At 32.6% G+C, this 15,602-nt stretch overlaps 1 protein-coding gene and 1 pseudogene across 1 annotated transcript; both read left to right on the forward strand.

Moving 5' to 3' along the window:
• Positions 1-7,628: 7,628 nt before the first annotated feature.
• Positions 7,629-7,988, forward strand: LOC147786403 (cysteine proteinase inhibitor 1 pseudogene; annotated as a pseudogene).
• Positions 7,989-11,155: 3,167 nt separating this feature from the next.
• LOC111784873 (inositol monophosphatase 3-like) lies at positions 11,156-11,815 on the forward strand. The gene is made up of 4 exons (XM_087120746.1): positions 11,156-11,236; positions 11,310-11,410; positions 11,480-11,536; positions 11,725-11,815. Exons 1-4 carry the CDS (start codon positions 11,156-11,158, stop codon positions 11,813-11,815), a joined length of 330 nt encoding a protein of 109 aa, XP_086976872.1.
• Positions 11,816-15,602: the final 3,787 nt, after the last annotated feature.

Raw genomic sequence — 15,602 nt, forward strand, 5'->3', positions numbered from 1 at the left:
GTACCTCTGGGCTTAACTACGGGTTATCGCACATTCACGCTGTTGGAAGCCATAGAGGGAAATGAACACATACAATATCATGATGTACGCATCTGTACTAATCATAATCAATGAAGTATCCTGATGCACATGACATACAAAATGTATGAGATTTCATAGTTTCAAATCATGGTACATACTTTTTTTTCAGGACATGGCATCCCTATAAGACATGCATATATATATATATATATATATATATATATATATATATATATATATCTATATATATATATATATATATATCTATATATATATATATATATAGATATATATATATATATATATGTTGGACATATCTTTAATGGTTAACACACATGATTTATCAATGTCTCATATGCATGATGTGAACATGTTGACGTAATACACGAGGTGTAACATTTGGAAGTACATACATCATATAACATCTATATCATAACAAAATTTCCTAACATAGATAACCATACAGACATAACATCATAAAAATAAGACAGGTACAAGGGCCACAATATACATGTCATTCATACAACATACAAATCATCAAACCAAGCCCATGGAGGTCTCATAGTAAAACCACCTACTTGAATGGCCTAAGTCAAAGTTGGTACAAGTCTTAATCTGCTCATTGAAGTTCAATTCAACCTATGTTTGGCCCACAGCATGGGATAATGGGTCTGGTCGGTTTCGGTTACTAGCAATGAATAGCTACTGGGTTTGAGGTGCATCTACGTTGGATTGCATAGATCGTAGGGCTGGTTCGGCAATTGCAGTGTGGCTGGAGCAGTCTAGGTTGTGGGCATCGCTAGTGTGTGGACTCAACAGCCAAAGGTGGTGTAGCTTTGATCCAGAGCTTTGGACTTACATGTTCGAAAACTACTTTAAAACGACATAACCATAAACAAAATCAATTAAATAAACATTTAAATTAAAAACATCTTATTCTAACCTAAGTCTAAGAAAATAAGTGCGACTACTCTACGGATGTGTCATGGCCTCGAATTACGATGTAGTTGTTAGTTATACAGGGATGTCTTGCCTTTACCAGAAATAGAAGTAGCACATGGCGTGAGTATTTTAAAAAATACTTAGTAAATGACCCCACGGTTGAGGTTAAATGCAAACACTATAGGAAGGGCAAAGCTCTAAGGAAAAACTCAACAAGGATCCAAAAATGTTTAGGTAAGCCAAACCACACCCTTCTTTAGTGCATTTCAGTTTAGAAACGGAGTTGTGTGAGGTTGCTGATAGAAATATGGGGAAGGGATTTTTTTTTTTTTCTTTCTTTTCTGTTACAAAGTTAGAATTGATTCTCTAAATCTTCTATTATATTATTTTTAAGTTGCATAGGATCATGTGATCCAAATACGAAATAATATTGATGCGCCCATATAAATATATATTAATTTATAATTTAATAGTTACTATCCAACAAAACAATAAAAACATGGAACTTAAGAATCAGAATCATGACAAGACGATTATGGCAAATGAACTAATTTTGAAATGTCAAAAGGTAGGAGAGTATAGAATGTCTTCCCTAAAACGCTAACAATAGAAAATGAGATATTTAATAAAAATTTTATATATATATATATATATATATATATATATATATATATATATATATATATATGTATATATAGATATATATAATCATTTGAATATCTCATTTCCTATCCGTTATAGGATCTAAATCCAATCAATCGGATTATTAACTACTAATGAGTGGGTCTTAAAATAAAAGTGATCCGTTATATATAATATGGTGAAGTTATACTTAGGGTTCTCACAAAAGAGAATTTTTATTTCAATTAATCAATTAAATTATTAATTTAATTGATTTAATTGAAAATAGCGTTTCTCAACTCTTATATCAAATTCACATTAAAAAAAAAAATCGTCGTTCTCCTTATGAATATAAAGATATTTTTTCGTAAAATCTCGTTTACTAAAAAATTTGTATTCAAAGGACAATATACAGGATGGGTAGAAGAAGTTGTGATACTTAGTTCGATCCATGATCTGAAATGACGCTACGAGATATAATATATTAAACGACTACACCAATTCTAAGGATCCATAGGCTTAATTGCGAATCGGGCACAACAACAAAAATGTTTACGTTATTTTGTCTTAGATTTTTATTTCAATCTTGAATTTTGTATATCTAGCAAAAAGATATACAATAGTATCTTTGTATTGTATTCGGCTCAATCCTTTTAGTAAAAGATTGGTCGAGTTTTGTTTAATTGAAAGTCAATTAAAAGAACGAAGAGTAATTACTGGATTACAAAGTATCTACTGTCTCAAACTCAAATTTGATCGCGTTCCATACTTCACAAGCAGCAGCTAGTTCAGGACTCCATTTACTAGCCTCACGGATAATTTCATTACCCTCACGAGCAAGATCACGTCCCTCATTACGAGCTTGTACACATGCTTCTAGAGCTACTCGGTTAGCTACGACACTTGGTGCATTACCCCTAGGGTGCCCCAAAGTTCCTCCGCCGAATTGTAATACAAAATCATCTCCAAGAATCTCGGTTAGAGCAGGCATATGCCAAACGTGAATACCACCGGAAGCCACTGGCAGAACACCTGGTAAAGAGACCCAATCTTGAGTGAAATAAATACCGCGACTTCGATCTTTTTCAACAAAATCATCACCAGTAAATCAACAAAGCCTAAAGTGATGTCTCTTTCCCCTTCAAGTTTACCTACTACGGTACCAGCGTGAATATGGTCTCCACCAGACAGACGTAACGCTTTAGCTAGTACACGAAAGTGCATACCATGATTCTTCTGTCTATCAATAATGGCACGCATTACACGGTGAATGTGAAGAAGTAGACCATTATCCCGGCAATAATGAGTCAAGCTAGTATTTGCAGTGAATCCACCTGTTGAATAGTCATACATTACGATAGGAACTCCCAATTCTCGAGCAAATATAGCCCTTTTCATCATTTCTTCGCATGTACCCGCACTAGCATTCAAGTAATGTCCCTTGATTTCACCTGTTTCAGCCTGTGATTTATAAATAGCTTCCGCACAAAATAGGAAACGGTCTCTCCAACCCATAAATGGTTGGAAATTCACGTTTTCATCATCTTGGGTAAAATCTAGTCCACCGCGTCGACATTCATAAATTGCTATACCATAATTCTTAGTGGATAATCCCAATTTTGGTTTAATAGTACATCCCAATAGATGGCGACCATACTTGTTCAATTTATCTCTTTCAACTTGGATACCATGAGGCGGGCCTTGGAAAGTTTTACTATAAGCAGTAGGGATTCACAAATCCTCCATACGTAAAGCACGCAGAGCCTTGAATCCAAATACATTACCCACAATGGAAGTAAACATGTTAGTAGCAGAACCTTCTTCAAAAAGGTCTAGGGGATAAGCTACATAAGCAGTATATTGATTTTCTTCTCCAGGAACAGGCTCGATTCCATAGCATCGTCGTTTGTAACGATCAAGACTGGTAAGTCGATCGGTCCACGTAGTTATCCATGTACCAATAGAAGATTCAGCAGCTACAGTGGCCCCTGCTTCCTCGGGTGGAACTCCCGGTTGAGGAGTTACTCGGAATGCTGCCAAGATATCGTCTTTGGTTTCATATTCAGGAGTATAATAAGTAAATTTATAATCTTTAACACCAGCTTTGAATCCAACACTTGCTTTAGTCCCTGTTTGTGGTGACATAAGTCCCTCCCTACAACTCATGAACTAAGAATTCTCGCAACAACAAGGTCTACTCGACATGAATTAGGAGTTAAGGGTGAGGAAGAATTACGGGATAATCCTCTTTTCCATAGTCTGGGTCTATTTACAACTAGCCAATTAAGAATTCTCAAATGTACTAGTACTGGCAAGTGCATCTTTGATGCAGTCATCGATTCTCCCGAGAGATACATATAAAAAATGAGATATTTAATAAAAATTATACATATATATATATATATATATATATATATATATATATATATGTATGTATGTATGTATGTATGTATGTAGTATGTATGTATATTCAAATGATATAGTACTTACAATAGAAAATGAGATATTTAATAAAAATTATGTATGTATGTATGTATGTATGTTCATATATAAGTATTCCAAGACTAAGGATAATATTTACCAGTGGTGGGTTTGGGCTGTTTTAAATGGTATTAGAGCAAGACATCGAGCGATGTGCGAGCGAGGAGGCAAAACCCCGAAAGGGGGATGAATACTAGGCGGTGTGCCAGTAAGGACGTCTGGCCTGAAGGGGTGTAGGTTGGGGGTCCCATATCGATTAGAGAAGAGAACGAATGCCCGTGAGGACGCTGGGCCCCGAAAGGGGTGGATTGTTAGATCCCACGTCCAATTGGAGAGGAGAACCAAATATTCTTTACAAGTGTGTGGAAACCTTTCCTTAGCCAATCACTTTAAAAACCTTGAGCAGATAATATTTGTTAGCAGTAAATTTAAGTTATTATTACAAAATTTCTAATGTTTTCATGGAGTAACACATGAACCAACTCAAAAAAATACAAAATTAATAAATTTAAGTAACATCATCTTACAAATAAGAAAAATAATTATCAATTTATCTCTAAAATAGAAAGGGAATAGAAGAACATAAGATAAAATTATCTTAAACTTTAGGGGATAAAATATAGAATATTTAAATTCAGACAACTTGAATGGAAGGATTAAAAATAGACATTTATTTAACCTAAAATAAAAGGTAAGGTCTGGTTTGGTAATAATTTTGTTGTTATCTTTTTTTTTCCAATTATGTTTATTTCCTCACAATTTTATTTATTATAATTTATACCACTTCAAAAGAAATATTATAATACTTTGTCAAATTCTAATTTTTTTTTAAAAAAACATAATATAATTTTACAAGCACTTAACAAAATAAAAAAAAAAATTATATAATTATCGACCAATGTCTAATTTATCTATTAGATTATGTTTAAAATACTATTTTTCGTGTTATTATCAAATTTATTATACATTTATTACATTAACAACTAAAGCCACATGGCCGAAAGAACTCCCTTCCAAATACCGAACACGCAAGATATGAACAATTTGGATCGTAGAATATACTTTTTTTTTTAATAAATAACTGAAGTATTTTGTTACATGTTATGGCTTATCTATGTTGACCCAATCTGATACGTACAATGCTAGAATGCAATATATACAAGAATAACTTTTATTTCCACAATATTGAGTTATCACTAATTTGGTTAACGAAATTATTAACGACTTTAATGAATTCTTTGTAAATATGAACCATCATATTAGGTATCGTAATTTTATCCTAATCAGAATCGAAAATAAAACTACAATCCTTTCCTTTTCAGAAGTTGCTCGTTCATAACCTTTATATTATATTGGTTAGATTGATTTTGATGTGAATGACCGAGTTTGAAATTTAAAATAAAAATTAATCACATTTTGTGCTTATTTCAAATTATTAATTAAAATTCCGACTTATTCTAACTCTCATGTTAGTGTTTAAATAAAAGTGTTCTTTCAATAAATATCTTGAGACAAAATCATTTTTAAATAGAATTTTCTTGCATTAATTAATCTTTGTTTTTATAAAAAAAATTAATTCATTTAATGAATAATTTTAAAATTCTACACACTCTTTAAAATTAAAATTAAAAGACTACCTTAAACTATAATCCTTGTAACGATCCAAAATTTATACTTAATCTAAGGTTGCTACTATATACACGTAAAATATAAATCTTATCTTAAAACACAACTATAATCTTACATGTTTGAAAACGTCTTTAAAGCGACACAACAAACAACTAAATAAAATAAATAAACGATTAAATTAAAAACATTATCCTATTATAGCCTACATCTGATCTCGAGTTATCCTATTATACGGTTAGGGTATGCGACTACCCTATGTATGTGTCATGGTCTCGAGTTGCGATGTCGTCGTCAGTCGTACAAAGATGTTTTTCTTTTACCTGAATTAGAAGTAGCACGTATCTTGAGTATTTTAAATATAATACTCAGTAAGTGACCCCACTAATGGGGTTATATGCAAACACATACAATTTCATGAATGAGACCTATCATAACCGTCTATATTCCTTAGGTGGCTATCATAACCCTATCGTTCTATCAATCTATAATTATCCTATCGTTTTCTATCCATACCTTAACTGTATCATTTTTTCAATCGATCGTGACCATATTCTTTCGTATACATAACTTAACCATATCATTATATTAGTCATATCTTCACTATAGCGTTTTCTATACATAACATTATCGTATCTTTTTATCAACCTATCACAACTATAGTCTTTTCTATACATAACCTTATCATATCGTTACATTACGTTTAGTGCATCCTTCTCATCTCCTATCTCAAACATATCATTAAACACATCGTATCAAAAGTATGATCATACAATTCACATATCATAACATATACATATCATATCATTATCATATCGATTCATAAACAATTCATACATATCAATATATATGACAAGTGCAGAACCACAGGGCACGTGTCAACATCAAATATAATCATGCCGATAGTAAAGTCATATTCTCTATTATTATTATTGTTTTATGGAAGATATTGTTATGTTATATGAAAGAATTTGATAGGTTTCTTGACTATAATTCCTCTATTTTACCTTGTAATTCCCTATTATTCTATGTGTTTCCTCCGTTAAATTTAAATTTTTCTTTTTCCTCTACTTTTTTTCTTCTTGTGAATCTATTCTTATTTCTAAATCTCACAATTTTTTTTTAATTAGTTACCATTTACTAGAAGTAATATAATACTAACTAAAATCTTATTGATAAATGAATGAAAGAGAGATTTGATTCTATTGTAACACAATGGATTGTTTAAAGTAAAGGAGATTTGAATATAACTCACCATAATAACAAAGCAAAATCTCTCTCGATAAATTATCTAGAAAAGGAGATTTTCTAACACATTGTGTCAAGAAAAAAGATATCTCAAATATGAAAGCAAAATCTCTGTTACTAAAATGTGCATCATTTCTTAGTAAATCTGCATTTTTTTTTTTTTTGTTAGATTAATGGATACATTTTTTGTGGCTGAATTGGTTGAGGAGTGAAATAGTTGGGAGAAGGATAAGATGTTAGTAAGAGCAATTGGGATAAGGCTGCTATTTTTTATTTTTTATTTTTTATTTTTTATTTTTTATTTTTTTTCTTTTACCGTTGTTATAATTCTCTTGATTTGGTTCAATTTTCTAATATATTCCAAATTAAAATTAAAAGAGTTTGTTTTGCTTTAATGGGTAGATTTAAGGACCATAATTAACTCTTTATTTATTATTTATTTATTTATTTATGGTAGTAACTATTATTACCTTATTTGATTTATTCCACCATAAATGACTCTTATTTTTTATTTTTTTTATTTTTTTATATGGTAGTAAACATATTAAAATAAAACGCTTTGAATACTTTTGTTAAAAAAATTGTAATCTCCTCCCCATTTATGCATTTATCCATTTCTATAAATACCCACCAACCTTCTCCTTAAACAAACCATCAAATACTCTTCATCATCTTCAAACTTTATCACCATGGCTAAGGCTCTTTTCTTCGTGGCTTCTCTTCTCCTCTATGTCTTATCGCTATCGTCGCTCGCGGTGGCAACCCAACGTTTAAATTTGGCTGGTAGCTACAAACCAATAGAAAACATAGATGACCCAAAGATTCAGAGCATAGGTGAGTTCGCAGTCAATGAACACAATAAACAGGCAAAAACTCAAATCCAGTTCCAAAAAGTGATTGGTGGAGAAATGCAAATTGTGGCTGGGACCAACTATAAACTTCGATTGACAGCTCTTGAGGGGACTAGTAGGGGAACCTATGGCACCCTTGTGTTCACTGACCTCAACAACAAGAATAACCTTATCAACTTCTATAAGGTCCCCAAATAGACTTCTTGCTTCTTATCAAAGACTATGTGTGTTTTTAATTGTCTATCTTTTTTATATTATGTTATGAATGTTTGGAATCTCGATCAACCTTATGTATGGTTTAAAACTTAATACAAGTATAATTTTGTTGAATAAGATATATGTCTTTGAATAAAAGAATTATACGATCAACTTAAATTTATATAAATAAAACAAAAAAATAAGTCATATAAAAGGAACATACATATAATAAATCTAAAATAATTAATGTCATAACAAATAAAATTAATTTCATAATTTTAAGGTAAATCTATTAAATGTACAATACAAAATTTAAATGATCAAAACATGCATTTCATAATTATAATGAAAATTAAATATTATAGAAAAAGTTTAAGGAGTTTTCTTCCATGCCTGGTTGAAAATCAAAATATTTCTAGTGAGGAGTTATTGTAAATAATGACATTTTCTTTGAAAAAAAAATTAAATTGAGACGTTTTTTTGGACTCACTTAGAAATGTTTACCGGGCGGGATAGGGTTAGGGAAGTCTTCCCAGACACGTATCCTATTTTAATTTCTATCACCATGAAATGTTCCATTTATTTTCGTGATGATTCTCGTGTGAAATTCGTTTTAAAGACTTTTTAGTAGATAAGTGTCATTTTTCAATATTCTAATAAAAGCGGTAAAATATTCTAATAAAATCCAATAATATTTCATGAGCAAACATTCAGTATAACGTTACAACCCACGTAAATAAGGTTGCTACTACATGCATATCTTGACTACCAAGGGCGGAAATCCTTTACAACGATTTATTAAAACATTGTCATAGAATTAAATGTTTATAAAAATTCATTTGAAACAACAATGATGTTAATAAACAACGAAATCGAAATAACAAAATTTAAAATAATGTTAACGTCCTAATCCAACTTAAGAGCTACAACATTAAACCCAAATGTGACAACCCTGACTTTGTATCCATGGCCTCTGTTGGATGATGAAAGTCCCGCATCGGCTAATTTAGGGAATCATCATTGGTTTATAAACAAAGAATACTCTCCCCATTCGTATGTGGCCTTTTGGGGAAGCCCAAAGCAAAGCCATGAGCACTTATGCTCAAAGTGGACAATTTCATACCATTGTGGAGAGTCGTGTTCGTCTAACATCCTCCACAAAGACACAGTAATTCGTATATGAGTGTCTTAACTTTACCTGAAAAATAAGTAACACGTGGCTTGAGTATCAGCCATTATCCCCAATGTTGGAGTTCGAAAATGCAATCATGGTAAGACCTATCTTTTCATAAAAAAATTTCTTATTCTCAACTTTCTAATCAAGACAAGGTTGAATGTATAGCACTTCTCTACACATGGACCACGTATGTGCACATGGTCCTACCAACACGCTCGTATATGTACCTCTGGGCTTAACTACGGGTTAGCGCACATTCACGCTGTTGGAAGCCACAGAGGGAAAGGAACACATATAATATCATGGTGTACGCATTTGTACTAATCATAATCAATGAAGTGTCCTAATGCACATGACATACAAAATGCATGAGATTTCATAGTTTCAAATCATGGTACATACTTAAAATGTCATTCATATCTCCCTTTTTTCAGGACATGGCATCCCTATAAGACATGCATATATATACCAGACATATCTTTAATGGTTAACACACATGATTTATCAATGTCTCATAGGCATGATGAAAACATAACATAATACACATTGTGTAACATTTGGAAGTACATACATCATATAACATTTATATCATAACAAAATTTCATAACATAGCATAATCATACAGACATAACATCATAAAAATAAGACGTGTACAAGAGCCACAATATACATGTCATACATATAAAATACAAATAATCAAACCAAGCCTGAGGACGTCCAACAGTAACACAACTCACTTGATTGGCCTAAGTAAAAGTTGGTACAAGTCTTAATCTTCTCATTGAAGTTCAATTCAATCTATGTTTGGCCCACAACATGGGATTGGGTCGGGTCGGTTTCAATTACTAGCAATGGGTAGCTACTGGGTTTGAGGTGCATCTACGTTGGATTGCAAAGATCGTAGGGCTGGTTCGGCAATTGCAGTGTGGCTGGAGCAGTCTAGGTTGTGGGCATCGCTAGTGTGTGGACTCAACAGCCAAAGGTGGTGTAGCTTTGATCCAGAGCTTTGGACTTACATGTTCGAAAACTACTTTAAAACTACATAACCATAAACTAAATCAATTAAATAAACATTTAAATTAAAAACATCTTATTCTAACCTAAGTCTAAGAAAATAAATGCGACTACTCTATGCATGTGTCATGGCCTCGAATTACGATGTCGTTGTTAGTTATACAGGGATATCTTGCCTTTACCTGAAATAGAAGTAGCACGTCGCTTGAGTATTTTAAGAAATACTTAGTAAATGACCCCACTGTTTGGGTTAAATGAAAACACATACAATCATGAATGAGACCTATCATACGTCTATTTTCCAATGGTCGCTATCCTAACAGACAATTGGATGTGTACTCAATTAACATACATAGTCCACACTGCCTATTTTCCTATGGCAGCAATCTTAACAGACAATTGGATGTCTACCTAATTTCCTTACACACGGTCCACACGTGCGAGTATATGGACCAACAAGTCGGTTCGCACACTTTCGGGCCCCTTTCTAGTCAGGTGAGAATTCTCTGGTAGCTGTTGATCTCAGACACTCGTTAGGAATAGCGACCGTTACAGCAGCATTGTGATAAATATAATGATCGTTCCCCTGTCTTGTAGCGTACACGTCTGTACTATCGTGACCAATACGCACACAATAATGCATGAAGCCTCAACATTTTTTTTTTTTTCATTATAATTTAATACAACTCCGCTGGCGTTTTCCTTCATATCATATCATTTCTCATATCTTTCATGTGTACGCCGAGATTGTATTTCATGCTAGCTCGTCATTTTGCATGTCAGTCATATCATATCAATCATGTCACACATATATGATATTATAACATTTTCATACGTTGAAACATAATAGTCTACATCATGCATATATCACATCATATCATATCAGTCACATAACATATCTCATGCATACCTTCAACCTATCATATCACAAACATATTAATTCATCAAACACATCGTACCATAACAGTTGATCATAATGGATGAACAGGTTGGAACCAAACGTGACAAGTTGACTGTAGATGCTACCACAGACCGAATTAATCGTCTTCATTTGAAGGTATAACGAGAACTTAACTCGGTTCACTACGACATCCCGTTATTCACACATTTATGTCAATGTCTTCTTATAGGTGAGATCAGTCCAGATAAGTGGTTCCTGTGCACTGAACCTCTATGGTGTCGCCTGTGTAAGGATTGATTTATTTTTCGAATCCAGTTTTGGAGGTCCTTGGTATGATATATAAACTACTTGTCCAATGTTCATCTGAGACAATACACTTACACTACACTAATCGTTCAGGGATGTCGCGGGCGGTGCTGTTATTGTCACAGAAGCTGGGGAGCTCGTGTTTGATCCGTAAGTAGCAAGAACTTGAGTCGAGTCTGTTACTCTTTTAAACTATACTCTAATGAGCTAACAATTTCGTAACTGAATTACAAAAGTAAAAAGCTTTTATCTATCGCCAAATGCTTGTGTAACCGAGTTGTTTTCTGGCTTAGGAAATTTAGAAACTTGGTTTTGATGGATATTGATTGTAATGGCAGCTTTGGCAAGGAATTTGATGTAACATCTCAAAGGGTAGCAGTTTCCAACCCTCTTCTAAGGGATGCATTTGTGGAGGCTTTGAAGCTTTAAGAGTAATGATCTTCAACTTTCTATATCTTGCTAACTGTTTTGTTATTTCTTTGATTCAAGTGTTTACCAGACTAGTCTCAAATAGCAAGGGTGGATATTGATTCGTTGTAATCTTGATTATCCAATTATGAGAACAGCTTGCATCGTAGAATTTTTAAATGAAATGTTCGAGAATAAGATTGCCTGTAAATAAAATGTTGAACGAGTTTCATATGAAAACTACTCTATGCATGTGTCATGGTCTCCTGAGTTGTGATGTCACCGTCAGTTGTACATGGGAGTCTTGCCTTTACCTAAAAAAACATAAGAGTAACACATGACTTGAATATTTTAATAAATAATCAGTCAGTGACCCCACTATTGGGCTTGGATGCAAATACATATAATCATGAATGAGACCTATCATTTAAATTTGTATTTCTTTAGGTGATTATCCTAAATGGGTAATTGGCTGTGTATTTACTATTATACACACGACCTACATGTGTGAGCATGAACTCACTAGTCGGTTCACACACCCCCTGGGCCCCTTTTTCTGGTCGGGCTATCATTCTCTGGTGAGGTGGCCAGACATTAGGAATAGTGACCATTGCAACATTATGATAAACATAATGATCGTTATTCTACCTCATAACGTACGCATCCGTACCATTGTAAAAGGAAAATTCCTTGATGCATGTAACACACAATGATGCATGAGGTCCCAACATTTTCGTTCATTAAAGATGTATAACAACCCCTTCCGTCTTTCCTTCATATCATATCATTTTTATCATAGCTTTCAATACATATGTAATAGTTACAAAAAAAAAAAAAAAAAAAAAACACTTGAATTCTCGTGCCTTCAACATACCACGCTGCCCTGATGTCCACGACACACTACATAGCTTCACAACCTTCAACCGCTCCTTACAGACTCACCTGTAAGAGATAAAAGAGTGACAATACCGAGAGTAGACGAAATGTTTACGTTATCGGATTCAGAATGTTTAGGTAAGCCAAAGCACACCCTTCTATCGTGCATTTCAGTTTAGAACCGCGAGTTGTGTGAGGTTGCTGATAGAAATTTGGGGAAGTTTTTTTTTTTTTTTTTCACAAAGTTGAGAGTTGATTCTCTCACTCTTCTATTTATTATATATATATGTATATATTGTTTGGTCAAATTACTAACGACGAAATCATGAAATACAACTTAATTTTAAGAATAAGAATTATGATGATGACGACTATGGAAAATTAACTGAATATAGAAATGTCAAAGGGTAAGAAAGTATAGAATGTCTTCGGTAAAACGCTAACAATAAAAATTATATATATATATATATATATATATATATATATATATATTCATATATAAATATTCCAAGACCAAGGATAATATTTACTAGTGGTGAGTTTGGACTGTTTCAAATGGTATTAGAGCCAGACACTAGGCGATGTGCGAGCAAGGAGGTAGAACCCCGAAGGGGGATGGATACTAGCGGGTGTGTCAGCGAGGACGCTAAGCCTGAAGGGGGTAGGCTGAGGGTCCCATATCGATTAGAGAAGAGAACGGAAGCCAGTGAGGACCTGGGCCACGAAGCCGATTGCGAGATCCCACATCAGTTGAAGAGGAGAACCAAACATTCTTTACAAGTGTGTGGAAACCTCTCCTTAGTGGATCGCTTTAAAAACCTTGAGCGGACAATGTTGACTAGTGGTGAATTTAGGCTGTTACACAAAATATCTAATGTTGGCACGAAGTCTAACCTATGAACCAACTTAAAAAATACAAAATTAATAAATTTAAGGAACATCCTCCTACAACTAAGTAATTATGAGTTAATCCTAAATAATAGAAATAGAAAGTAAATAGAACAATATAAAATAAGATTATCATAAGATTATCGTAAACTTTAGGAGCTAAAATATAGAATATGAAAATTTAAATATCAAAGCTAACTTCAATCAAAGCAGACAAATAGTCAAACAAATGTTGTAAGTCAATAAATTTTGTGTACGACTAAAATTAGACATTTATTTGACCTAAAATTTAAAATAAGTTATGGTTGAGTAATAATTTTGTTTTTATCTTTTTTTCAATTATACTTATTTCCTCACAATATTTTTTATTATAATTTATACCACTTCAAAAGAAATATTATAATTCTTTGTCAAATTCTAATTTTTTTTAACAAAAACTGTATAATATAATTTTAAAAGCACTTAACCAAACAAAAATAAATAAATAAATAAATAATGATCCAACTCATCTATTAAATTATTTTCAAAATACTATTTTTCATGTTATTATCAAATTTATTATACATTGATTAAATGACGCTTTTTTTCATGGTAATAATATTATGTTTTAAATGTCATTCATGTATTTATCGATTCCTACAAATACCCACCAACCTTAAGTCTCTTTTGTTCGTGACTTCTCTTTTCCTCGACATCCTATCGCTATCATCGCTCACAGTGGCAACCCAATGTTTAGATTTGATTGATATATACAAACCAATAGTGGAGAATGAAAAAGAGATTTGATTCAATTGTAACACAATGGATTGTATAAAGTAAAGGAGATCCGAATATAACTCACCATAATAATAAAGCAAAATCTCTCTCCATAAATCATCCAGAAAAGGAGATCTTGTAGACGATTGCCTATAGTAATAACAAAAAGATATCTCAAATATGAGTTTTCATAATAACAAAGCAAAATTTGTGTCCGTTACTTATAGTAATAACAAAAGCAAAATCTCTGTAACTAAATCTCCATCATTTCCGAATAAATATGCATTTTTCTTTGTTCAAATAACGGATACATTTTTGGTGACTGAGTTTGTTGAGGGGAGAGATAGTTGAGAGAGGGATAAGAGATTAGTGAGAGCAGTTTGGGATGATTGCTATTTTTTATTTTTTATTTATTATTATTTTTTACCGTTGTAATAATCCTTTCCATTTAGTTCAATTTTCTAATTTATTCCAAATTAAAATTAAAATTAACTTGTTTATCTTTAATTGATAGAGTTAAGAACCATAATTAACTTTTTATTATTTCTTTATTTATTTATTTATTTATGATAATAATTAACTTTTTATTATTTATTTATTTATGATAGTAACTACTGTTACCTTATTTTATTCATTATTCATTGGACCATAAATGATTTTTTTTTTTTTTTGGCGGTATGCTTTGAATATGAAATAACTTTTGTTTAAAAAATTGTAATCTCCTCCTCATTCATGCATTTATTCATTCCTATAAATACCCATCAACCTTCTCCTTAAACAAACCATCAAATACTCCTCATCATCTTCAAACTTTATCACCATAGCTAAGGCTCTTTTCCTCGTGGCTTCTCTTCTCCTCTACGTCCTATCGCTATCGTTGCTCGCAGCGGCAACCCAACGTTTAGATTTGGTTGGCAGCTACAAACCAATAAAAAACATAGATGACCCAAAGATTCAGAGCTTAGGTGAGTTCGCAGTCAATGAACACAATAAACAGGCAAAAACTCAACTCCAGTTCCAAAAAGTGATTAGTGGAGAAATGCAAATTGTGGCTGGGACCAACTATAACCTTCGATGACAGCTCTTGAGGGGACTAGTAGCGGAACCTATGGCACCCTTGTGTTCACTGACCTCAACAACAAGAACAACCTTATCGACTTCTTTGACGTCCCCAACTAGACTTCTTGCTTCTTATGAAAGACTATGTGTGTTTTTAATTCTCAATCTTTTTTATATTATTTATGTATGGTTTAAAACTTAATACAAGTATAATTTTGTTGAATAAGAT

Source organism: Cucurbita pepo, chromosome 20 (genome assembly GCF_057944985.1).
Source record: "Cucurbita pepo subsp. pepo isolate OVF chromosome 20, ASM5794498v1, whole genome shotgun sequence".
Lineage (NCBI taxonomy): Eukaryota > Viridiplantae > Streptophyta > Magnoliopsida > Cucurbitales > Cucurbitaceae > Cucurbita > Cucurbita pepo.

What these genes read in the sequence shown, in the direction of transcription:
- LOC111784873 (XM_087120746.1), top strand. Translation starts at nt 11,156, where the DNA reads ATGGATGAACAGGTTGGAACCAAACGTGACAAGTTGACTGTAGATGCT. An exon ending in TTAATCGTCTTCATTTGAAG is followed by an intron (nt 11,237 to 11,309) that starts GTATAACGAGAA and finishes GTCTTCTTATAG; the next exon opens with GTGAGATCAGTCCAGATAAG. An exon ending in TCCAGTTTTGGAGGTCCTTG is followed by an intron (nt 11,411 to 11,479) that starts GTATGATATATA and finishes CTAATCGTTCAG; the next exon opens with GGATGTCGCGGGCGGTGCTG.